Source organism: Blennius ocellaris (assembly GCF_963422515.1).
Source record: "Blennius ocellaris genome assembly, contig: SCAFFOLD_174, whole genome shotgun sequence".
Lineage (NCBI taxonomy): Eukaryota > Metazoa > Chordata > Actinopteri > Blenniiformes > Blenniidae > Blennius > Blennius ocellaris.
Window position 1 is genome coordinate 40,772 of NW_027662150.1, and position 11,729 is coordinate 52,500.

An 11,729-nucleotide genomic window follows, 5' to 3' on the forward strand; every position below is an offset into this window, starting at 1 on the left:
TTCGGAGAGCAAATTGGGCAGTAATCACTTCGTGGAGGAGATTTCCCAGCCGCTAATTGTTGGAGATGATTTAGTCATTATCAGAACGCTGGCGACTCTTATCAGTCATCTAACAGGCCAAACGCCAGAGATTAAGGCTGCACTGGCTGATAACTTCTTAAAGTGATGAGTCATGGTGGAAGATTGAGGGAGAAATGAACCGGCAGTGACAATCTCTCTATTTATTGCAAAACAAGTGTATAAAAGTCGTGCGCAGCTGGTTTCAGCAGTGCACGACATCACAGGTCATACATTTTATTCAGAACACCACAAAAAACATTAAACAGGGTGATTTTCCACGCACGCATGACGAAAGCACAGCGAGTTTATCCGAATCATCAAAGACAAAAAAAAAATACAAAATACAAAAAAGTCAAACAAAAAAACCCCGGCAGGATGTGAAGGAAGTCCCAGCGACAAAACATGAAGGAGGTGAAGACACTTTGAAGAGGAGCCACTTCCTGTTTGTCCACTTCCACGTCCGTCCTGTGTGGACGCCACCCGCCCGCTCAAGGTGACCCCATCCTTCACTTCCTCCAGTTTGATCCACGACTTTACAGACGATATGGCAGCAGGTTCGCTCTGCATGGCTGCTTAATTCATTCATCTTTGCAGCTTTGATAATATAAACTCTGGAGAACTTCTGCAAATATGTACAAGCTGGACCAGCTCATATCAACATTACACACATAATTCAGTACATGGCGTGTTCAGGACCACATAAATTAAGAAGAAAGAATCTGACTGACCGCGAGACGGAACCGTCCCATTTTCATTTCACGTGATATAAACAGACATTTATGTGATTTTTGATGGATGTAGAGAAGCTTTGATCTTTTCATGTGCATGAAAGTGTTCAGTGAAAACATGAAAGTGTGTTTAGGTCACGTGATGCTCTCCTGTGTGGCGTCGTCGTGTGGGGGGTGGGGGGGGCTACCTCTCAAACGGCACCTATCACCGGGTTCTTCCTCCTCTCCGGCCTCTCGTCTCCGTAGCGACCGGGGCTAGCCTGGCGGTACGCGTCCACCCGCCCCCCCGCCGCCTCGTAGTAGTGGCGCCCCCTCTGGGGCGAGGGCGGGACGTCCTGCCTGGAGGTGGCCCGGTGCTGCGGGGCCGCGGGGGGCGGCTGGGGGTGGTAGCGGGGGGGGCCGGACTGGCCCTGGTGCGCCGGGACCGGGGGGTCCGGGTAGCGGCCGTACGGGCTGGGATCTCGCCGGCCGGGTCGGGAGTGGGTGGGGTAATCGTACGGGTCCCTCCTGGAGGAAGAACACACACACACACACACACACACACACACACACACACACACACACACACACACACACACACACACACACACACACACACACACACACACACACACACACACACACACACACACACACACACACACACACACAAAGACGATTCAGAATAAAGTGTGACACCGGTTTGGACCGGATCGGAGCGAGGACGTGCCAGAGACCCGGCCCTCCCTCCTGGGAAGCCTCCGTCTGTTACTGGCTTTACGTGGCCTTGGCAGGATTGAGTGGTGGTGGTGGTGGGGGGGTGGGGGAGGGGGAGGAGGGGGGGTGGAGGTGGAGAGATGCCAAGAGATAACAGCAAATGCCTTGGTAAGCATATATGAGGCAGTGTGTGTGTTTAGCTTGTGTGTGGGAATGCGAGTGTGTCCCGGGGGGGGGGGGGGGGGGGCAGTTGGGGGGGGGGGGGGGGCGCAGTAACGAGGCAGCCAGCTGGAGGTCTCCGGTTCCTCCCACTAGCTGTGGGTGATTACAGGCTAAACCCCCGGGTAAGGCGACACGCCGGCCTCGGGGAGACGCAGCAGGAGGAGCGAGGGAGAAAGTGAGGGAGGAGAAAAGAAAAGTGGGGGGGTGGAGGGGGGGGCTGCTGCTCACCTTTCATTCAGGCCCGAATGTTTTCCGTCTTGTGAGCTGTTTCCAGTGAGGACTGACACACAAGACTCCCCTGAAGCAAGGCAGCAAATCACCGTGGAGGAAACACTCCTATTTTTAAAAGTGGTGATCTCCAGGAGTCGCGTCAACATCATGAATGACAACGTTTGGCTCTTTCAAAAACTTTCTCACACACTTCGTCTCTCCACTTGGACCATGTAAGGCCAGAGACTCGACCGTCCAGATCAGTTTCAGCTCCACCAGGGAAATATCGCCATAATAAACTTTAAATCTAAACGTCAAAGTTGTGGGGAGACGATATGTGACGGAACTCAAACAACTACAATAATTACCAGAAATTACAACTATCTCAACATAAAGTATATTCTAATGAAATAAATAAAGTTAAATGTCACAACAAAGAAAAACTACACTTTCAGATTCAGATGTTACCTTGGCGGCTGCAGACAATATTAACCTGCTGATACCAGGTGAGGCGCAATACTGCAACCAGCCACCGGGGGCGACATGGAAAACGTAGAATAACAGACTTGTGTTGTGATGAAGTACTTTGTGTTTGTCCTCATTAGCGTCTCGTCCTCAGTCGAGTCGAGTTCGTTAAAAAAAGCAGACTATTAATTCTCTTTGAAGTTTATATTTCATATTTTGTTATTTTCTAACCTAAAGCATCTTTCTAAGTGTTTTCAAACAGCAACATTAATAGTTTATTGTGTGACGTCTGCATCTAATGAGTTCCTTGAGTAAAACTCATTAAGTGGAGATCCCGGCTGCTAATTGAAGGCGCATGCAGACATGTAGGTCCTGCAGGGTCGCAGAGCGCCAGGCAGCCGCCGCCTCAACGTCCAGGGTTTCAAACCTGCAGCGTCTCCGTCAGCAGCTCACATTTGGATGTTTGCTTCCCGCCCTTCAACAATGGCTCCCACTGTCGCTATTAAACAGAAGCCTTGAGCTGAGCCTCTCCCGTGTTCGGTAACCGTATCCCGGCGTCTCCGGCGAGCGGGGGGAGGAGGGGGGGGGGGGGGGGGGGGGGATCAGCACCTGTTGACTGGCCAATTAGAAGCTCTCACACCGCAGATTAGCCGGCGAGTCTGTAGTTTGGCCTCTGCAGGCGTCCCCCCGGGGATATATGGACCGGTGACGTAACGTTCTTTATGTGTGTGTGTGTGTGTGTGTGTGTGTGTGTGTGTGTGTGTGTGTGTGTGTGTGTGTGTGTGTGTGTGTGTGTGTGTGTGTGTGTGTGTGTGTGTGTGTGTGTGTGTGTGTGTGTGTGTGTGTGTGTGTGTGTGTGTGTGTGTGTGTGTGTAGGCCTGACCACCCAAACAGAGCCGGAAACACAGGTGGTCCCAACAATGAGCAGCAGCGCTCCGTCAGTCAGCAGAGGAAGATGAAGAAATGGACACGTGCACGTGTACATGTGCACGTGCACGGACGCTGGAGATAAGGAGGAAAATGACTGGAGGAAGCAAAAATGCGGATTTGAGGGATCGAGGAAGATTTGGCTGAAATTGAAGATGTGAGGAGACAAAATCAGCTGTGGACAGAAACAATATATTCCTCCATGGGGGGGGGGGCGAGAGAGAGAGAGAGAAGGTCAACTTCCTCATTAATCCAGATTAAACGGTGAAGGCCACCAGGGGAGGCAGAGAGAGAGAGAGAGAGGGAACACCTGCGCGCTCAGGGCCACCCAAACAGACAGGAACCTCCTCCCTCCCTCCCTCTCTTCCTCCATCCCTCCTTCGCTCATCATCCTCCTCCGTTTTCCACTCAGCTATTCATCCTCCCCTACCTCCACCCATCTCTCCATCACCTCCTCAGTGTCCCTCATCATCTTCTCACGCCGTCTCTTATTTAAATCACTTTCCTGTCGCCTCCTGGTCAAACGGGAAACGACAGATTCTCTGGTCATGGTTTGAGTTAGTGACTGAACCGTCGGACAGGTGACTAAAGATCAACGATCTCACGTTCTTCCTTTTCAACCTCCTAATGGCCAAAGTGGAATCGAGGCAACGACGTCAAGTGGAAACGTAGAACTTTCACTGCGTTTCCATGACAACCAGTGGAGCCAGTGAAAACGCAACTTTTTGAATATTGGCTCCCGACGTCGAGCTTTTGGGAAACACTCCGACTCCGTCTCCATGGAAACGGGAGAAAAGGTAGTAACTAGTTCTACTGCACATGCTCAGTAGAGACAATCAGAACAAAGTTTCCTCTGTGGGTCTCCAGGTCCACATCCTGGTGCTTTTATTGTGACAGTCAGAGCGGAGTGTTCTGCTGTGTGTGTGTGTGTGTGTGGCTTCAGTACTACAACAAACTGCAGCTCCAACTAGTGGCCTGGCATGCTCCCTACACCGCTGCCGTGCACACCGGACACAAGCTCTGTGACGCATCAGGCTTTATAAAGATATAAACATTAAAAAAAGTAATTGGAGAGAAAAAGCAGCTGATATGAAAATGTAAGAAATACATTTACAACATTTAAAATTACTAATATCTGATGTTATTGGAGAAACGGAGGAGGCCCGAGGTTCTGTGGCGAATAGAAGAACAGCCTGCAGTGTGTGTAGAGTGTAGAGTGTGTAACAGTGTGTGTAGCAGTGTGTGTAGAGTGTGTGTAGCAGTGTGTAGAGTGTGTGTAGCAGTGTGTGTAGGGTGTGTGTAGCAGTGTGTAGCAGTGTGTGTAGCAGTGTGTGTAGCAGTGTGTAACAGTGTGTGTAGCAGTGTGTAGCAGGGTGTGTAGGAGTGTGTAGCAGTGTGTAGCAGTGTGTAGAGTGTGTGTAGCAGTGTGTAGCAGTGTGAAGCAGTGTGTGTAGCAGTGTGTAGCAGTGTGTGTATGAGTGTGTAGCAGTGTGTGTAGGAGTGTGTAGCAGTGTGTAACAGTGTGTGTAGCAGTGTGTAGAGTGTGTGTAACAGTGTGTGTAGCAGTGTGTAGCAGTGTGTGTAGCAGTGTGTAGCAGTGTGTAGCAGTGTGTAGCAGTGTGGGTAGCAGTGTGTGTAGCAGTGTGTAACAGTGTGTAGAGTGTGTGTAGCAGTGTGTGTAGCAGTGTGTAACAGTGTGTAGAGTGTGTGTAGCAGTGTGTGTAGCAGTGTGTAGAGTGTGTGTAGCAGTGTCTGTAGCAGTGTGTAGAGTGTGTGTAGCAGTGTCTGTAGCAGTGTGTAGAGTGTGTGTAGCAGTGTGTGTAGCAGTGTGTAGAGTGTGTGTAGCAGTGTCTGTAGCAGTGTGTAGAGTGTGTGTAGCAGTGTGTAGCAGTGTGTGTAGCAGTGTGTAACAGTGTGTGTAGCAGTGTGTAGCAGTGTGTGTAGGAGTGTGTAGCAGTGTGTGTAGCAGTGTGTAGAGTGTGTGTAGCAGTGTGTAGCAGTGTGAAGCAGTGTGTGTAGCAGTGTGTGTAGCAGTGTGTAGCAGTGTGTGTATGAGTGTGTAGCAGTGTGTGTAGGAGTGTGTAGCAGTGTGTAGAGTGTGTGTAACAGTGTGTGTAGCAGTGTGTAGCAGTGTGTGTAGCAGTGTGTAGCAGTGTGTAACAGTGTGTAGCAGTGTGTGTAGGAGTGTGTAGCAGTGTGTGTGTCCGGCGGAGCAGCTGGAGGATTAGGGGGTCCACGGGCCCCGGTGACCCCCAGGGGGCCCCTCCTCCTCCTCCTCCTCCTCCCGGGGTCACACAGCTGGCTGCAGCTGGAGGAGGAAGTGAGAGAGTGAACACTGAAGGACTTCCTGTGTTCTCTTTACTTTCCTGACGTAGCGAGACGCTTCCAGAGCTGCGTCACCTTGTTCACTGGGGGGGGGACTTCCTCCACGCCTGCCACATGTGAGGCGTAATAAACACGCCAAACATGGCAGATTCCCGCCGGATTAAACGCTGTTTTCCGTGGGTAATGACAATTAAAGGCGCCGCGCCGGCGGCGCTAATCTAGTTTGAAAAGGTTTGTGACAACGAGAGACAAGCAGACAGTCGCTGTGGTTTTCATTCAGCTGTCAGCGGAGCCGCACTTTCTCAAACGTCAAAACACTAAATAAAGTTAAAACGCCACATGCAAATGAGCCTTTCCACGACAGATAAAGAATGAGATTCAGTGAGGAGTTATTATTTCATACTGGTATTAATCAAACTGATATTTGCCTCAGACGACTTGACACATTTTGCACATCTCACTTTCTTACTAATATTTTTGCACTGCTCTGTTATTTTATTTTATTTTTATTTTATTCTATTTTTTGTGTATATCCTTACTTATTTATGTCTGTCGGCTCCAGGGTGACGGCAAAATAAGAATGTCATTCACTGTGAAAACCTGGCTTTTACTGCTGATATGACAATAAAACACCTTGAACCGAAAACATTTCAATAATTCAGTTTGGATCTATTTAAAAAAAATCTGTATTTCTGTGTGGTTTCAAGGTTCAAGACGGTTTTATTCAGGCTGTAAAAGTAACGAGTCGACGATTCACTGAAGTCAAGAGAGGAAAAGGAGAAGTGTGAAGAGGAGGAACCGGAAAATCACACGAGCTATGTTTAGACGGAGAGACGGGTGGAGAGACGGCGGAGAGACGGGAGGAGAGACGGGAGGAGGGACGGGAGGAGAGACGGGAGGAGAGACGGGAGGAGAGACGGGTGGAGAGACGGCAGGAGAGACGGGAGGAGAGACGGGAGGAGAGACGGGAGGAGAGACGGGTGGAGAGACGGGTGGAGAGACGGGAGGAGAGACGGGTGGAGAGACGGCAGGAGAGACGGGTGGAGAGACGGGAGGAGAGACGGGAGGAGAGACGGGTGGAGAGACGGGTGGAGGGACGGGAGGAGAGACGGGAGGAGAGACGGGAGGAGATACGGGTGGAGAGACGGGTGGAGAGACGGGAGGAGAGACGGGTGGAGAGACGGGAGGAGAGACGGGAGGAGAGACGGGTGGAGAGACGGGAGGAGAGACGGGAGGAGAGACGGGTGGAGAGACGGTGGAGGGACGGGAGGAGAGACGGGAGGAGAGACGGGAGGAGATACGGGTGGAGAGACGGGTGGAGAGACGGGAGGAGAGACGGGTGGAGAGACGGCAGGAGAGACGGTGGAGAGACGGGTGGAGAGACGGCAGGAGGGACGGGTGGAGAGACGGGTGGAGAGACGGGTGGAGAGACGGCAGGAGGGACGGGTGGAGAGACGGGAGGAGAGACGGGTGGAGAGACGGAGGAGAGACGGGTGGAGAGATGGGAGGAGAGATGGGTGGAGAGACGGGAGGAGAGACGGGAGGAGAGACGGGAGGAGAGACGGGAGGAGAGACGGGTGGAGAGACGGGAGGAGAGACGGGAGGAGAGACGGGTGGAGAGACGGGAGGAGAGACGGGAGGAGAGACGGGTGGAGAGACGGTGGAGAGACGGGTGGAGAGACGGGTGGAGAGCTGCAGCGACACGCTGGCAAATATGTCTGACTCACACTCCAAGAACATTATCACCATGTATCACAGTGTGTGTGTGTATGGGTGTGTGGTGTGTGTGTGTGTGTGTGTGTGTGTGTGTGTGTGTGTGTGTGTGTGTGTGTGTGTGTGTGTGTGTGTGTGTGTGTGTGTGCAAATGATAGACTCAATATTACATCCACAGTTCTGTATGTGAATATATGCAGGGAGGGGATATGATTACAGGGTGAAAGAAAAACCTGTGAGAGTGTGTATGTGTGTGTGTGTGTGTGTGTGTGTGTGTGTGTGTGTGTGTGTGTGTGTGTGTGTGTGTGTGTGTGTGTGTGTGTGTGTGTGTATGTGTGTGTGTGTATGTGTGTGTGTGTGTGTGTGTGTGTGTGTGTGTGTGTGTGTGTGTGTGTGTGTGTGTGTGTGTGTGTGTGTGTGTGTGTGTGTGTGTGTGTGTGTGTAGTTTCCGCCTCATGACAGTGAAGAATTTTCTATGTATGGTGTTGTAGTTGGGGCGTGTGTGTGTGTGTGTGTGTGTGTGGGGGGGGGGGGGCTATTCTGCACCTGCCCCTAGGAAGCGGAAAGAGGAAATTACTCCACCCCCCCCCCCCCCCCCCCCCATCCAAACTCATGATTCCTTATTAACCCCCCCGGATCCCCAAATACCCCCAGTCCTCATAAGTGCTTTACGCTAACCAGCTGGAAAACAGCCATGTGTCTCTGACACACACACACACACACACACACACACACACACACACACACACACACACACACACACACACACACACACACACACACACACACACACACACACACACACACACACACACACACACACACACACACACACACACACACACACACACACACACACCACACACACACACACACAGGAAAGCAGACTGATTGAACGGGGAACCCGGGGCTCAGAGACGGAGGAGAACCGGAAGATTACAGATGAAATCTCCAGTTCGATGATCCGACCTGTGAAGGAACTCCTGCTTTTCTCTGGAGACGCGTCTCCAATATACATCTGATCTGGTCTTTGTTGCATTTAAGAAGATTGTAAACAAGATGTGATTTTATAATATTCTAAATTAGCAGAGCTCGAAGTAAAATTATACATATTCTATGATATATGATGTGAAATCCTGTCACTGCAGGAGGATTTTATAAACCTGATTGTGTTGTGTGGAGGTGAACCAGGTGAAGAACAGTCACTGGTATAACAGCAGTTTTAACATTATTCCAGCTGGAATCAATAACATGAAAGTTACTATAAAGTTTGTTGATTTAAATGGATGACACTGGGTTTTGACAGGTCTTATATATGTATAGGAATCTATAACCACCACAATATGTGACTATTACAAAATGCAACATCGACTTCATCATGAATTCAGGCTATTTATTATAAAGTACGAGATATCATTCAACTGGTTTACATATATAAGTAAATAAAGCGTCATATATTACATTTTGTGTGTTGAAGCAGCTTAATGAACTGCTCTCGTTTAACTCACTTGGATATCGATCAAATCATCATAATAAATCATTATTATAATGAATGTTGGTGGTTTATTAGGTATTTTCTATTTAAAAACAGTCAAACTGCAGAAAAAGTCCCCAATAAGCACTGGAACCCGAAGCTCAACAGACGCAGACATTTAACCGACATGAATATGAATTAAGTGTCGTTTACAGGCTGGATTCATGACGATGTTGTGAGGAAAACATGCAGATGCACATGTGGGCACATCTGCCTGGTGCAGGTTCACCTGTCGGCCGACAGACAGGCGTCGCATGCAAAATACATTCATTATAGTGGGGGAGAAGAGAAGAAAACAGCTGCTGACACACACACACACACACACACACACACACACACACACACACACACACACACACACACACACACACACACACACACACACACACACACACACACACACACACACACACACACACACACACACACACACACACACCAAGCCACCGCCTGACATTTTAACGTCACTTTCATTCCTCTCCCTGATGTCACATTTCACTCAGCCGACTGCCTACAAATCATCCCGGCGAAGGCGAAGCAGCCATCGCTGAGGGGGTGAGAGGTCAGACCCCCCCCCCCCCACCCCCCCACCCATTGGACGGAACCCGTGTAACAGATCCGTGCCGGGGGAACCCAACGAGACGTGATGACCTTAACAGATGCTGAACAAACCCTGCATCTTGTGACCAGGACAGTTTTTATCCTGGTACTCCACAGGGGGGGGGGGGGGGGGGGGGAGGGGGGGGGCGTAAGGGAGACATGAAGAGAAGTGACAGGAAGCAGTGATGGAATGAGGTGGTTATTGTAAACAGGCAGGGCCTCAGAACCTGGGCCCACGCCTCCATCAAGGCCTCGTCACCGGAGGGCGGGGTCACGACACCACCTGGGAAATCAAACCCACGTCCGCTGAGCGCCGCTCAAACTCCCTGGTCGCTTGTTTATCGTTACGCTTTGCCGGTAAAACAGGTCAGGAGGGATTCTGAGCCCCCCCACCCCCACCCCCCCACTGAGCCCAGAAACCACATGACTTACAGAGACAATAAGTTTAACCAAGTTGGAGAGTCATTCGACAGCTGGACAGCAGTGGGGGGGGGGGGGGGGGGGGGGGGGCAGGCAGGGGGGGTTGATCACTTATGAAGCTGCGAGACGCCGGATTAGGCTTTAATAAAGACGAGGCGAGTGCAGAGACAATCTGATTTCTCCACTGACCTTGGATAAGACTGAATTCATCAATGGGGGGGGGTCCTGGTGGAAAGGTCTGGAGACCCTCCATCCAGTCAGCTTCTATTCTGATCTTTCTAACCGGGGGTCTCCGGGGGGGACAGGTCATCTGCCTCCATCTTCCCCTCCATTAGAACATTGGAGCCTTGGAGCTACATTCAGAATCTGCTGTGTCTGTGTGAGCTGGACTGGCTCCGCCCACACACACCCATCTATGGGAAGAGGAGGAAGTACTTCCTCTCGTGGCGCCATGTGCCAGAGCAGAGCTGCCTGATTGTGGGAGGAGTCAAAGGGGGAGGAGCCTACCTTGATTGTGATTGGCTGAACCCCTGATGACATCATATAGGGTTTGATTTCTGATTGGCTGGTTGCAGCAACACACTTTTTAAAACCTGGGACAACCAGGAGAGAGAGGACACACTGTCTTCTTCTGGGACGTCGTCCAGGTCTGTAGACGGTCAGTACTGCTGGAGAACCTTCAGGAAGTGGGTTTTCTACAATATGACCCCTTTAATTATCTATATTTGGATTATTTTTCTCAGCTTTGCACAGTTGTATGCTGAAGTATGGTTGACATAGCGGGTTTAGCAGCTGTTGATGAAGTGAAACAATAAAAGTCTTTTGAGGTTTTTGAGGCAGTGGAAGGAGACGTGACAGACGATATTTTGTAAAGTCGACTTTGTTCCGACCAAAACGCTGCCCCCCCAACTCTGCCCTTCCGCGTATCGACCGTCTTCATCGACCCGCCGTGAAGTGACTGCTTTAATCCAACATTTAGAAATCTGCCATTTAAAAAAGATATTCTCCCTAATCCAAACAAATGATTACTTTCACCGTCTAAAAGCCATTTATCCTCCTCTGTCCTGCTTCCTGGCGACCCAGTGGCTCATTAGGGCCGAAGCCAACCCCACCAGGGTGGTGGAGGAGGAGGAGGAGGAGGAGGAGGAGGAGGAGGAGGAGGAGGAGGAGGAGGAGGAGGACGGCACGTTTCAGGAAGGTCAGCCGAGAGTCCTTAACAAGGCCTCAGCCACTCGACATGCCGAGGAGAGCAGCGGAGGTTCTCTTGTTTTTTAACGAGGACGATGAAACCCGTCTGACGGAGAAGCTCCTCCAGGAGGTGGAGGTCGTCAGAGGGGACAGGAAGTCCACCGAGTCTCAATGAAACACGCCAGTCGATTTGGTGCCACTGATGGTTTGTTTCCAGAGGCAGAACCAGACGAAGCAGACAGGAGAGTCTGGACCAGACTCCTCGCCGAGTGGCGGGTGAGGAGGAGCCAATCAGGACGTCCGTGAGGCCCCAGTGGCTCGTTTCCATTGTTCAGAAGTGACAGGAGCTTCATGAGGCATCAGAGCTCTCGGCTCGCCGACTTGTTCGCCGTCAGCTGCACATTAATCAGCCAATTATCGTGCCGGGCCAGCCAGGACCGCGGGCCAACCTGGCCCCCTAATCCAATCACCTTGGGGGAGCGGGTCACGGGGTCCTCTGATTGGATAACCCGGGGCCGGGTCGCCGCGCCCATGACCCGCTGCTTTGAATCGGTAATGGCGTTAATTTCCTCCATATGGCCGAGTGTGAGTGTGTTTGTCCCCAAGCAGAAAGCCTATCTGGAGGCTGAGCTGCACCGCCG

General features: G+C 51.1%; 1 protein-coding gene across 1 annotated transcript in view; it reads right to left on the reverse strand.

Annotated features, from left to right (window-relative positions):
• Positions 1-275: 275 nt before the first annotated feature.
• Positions 276-11,729, reverse strand: part of LOC308148207 (uncharacterized protein) — a gene marked incomplete at its 5' end in the record, with an annotated part of 34,740 nt that continues 23,286 nt past the window's right edge. The window contains one exon of the mRNA XM_080521651.1: positions 276-1,295. Coding sequence (XP_080377777.1) covers positions 980-1,295 — 316 coding nt within the window. The 3' untranslated portion in view covers positions 276-979. The remainder of the gene's footprint in view (positions 1,296-11,729) is intronic.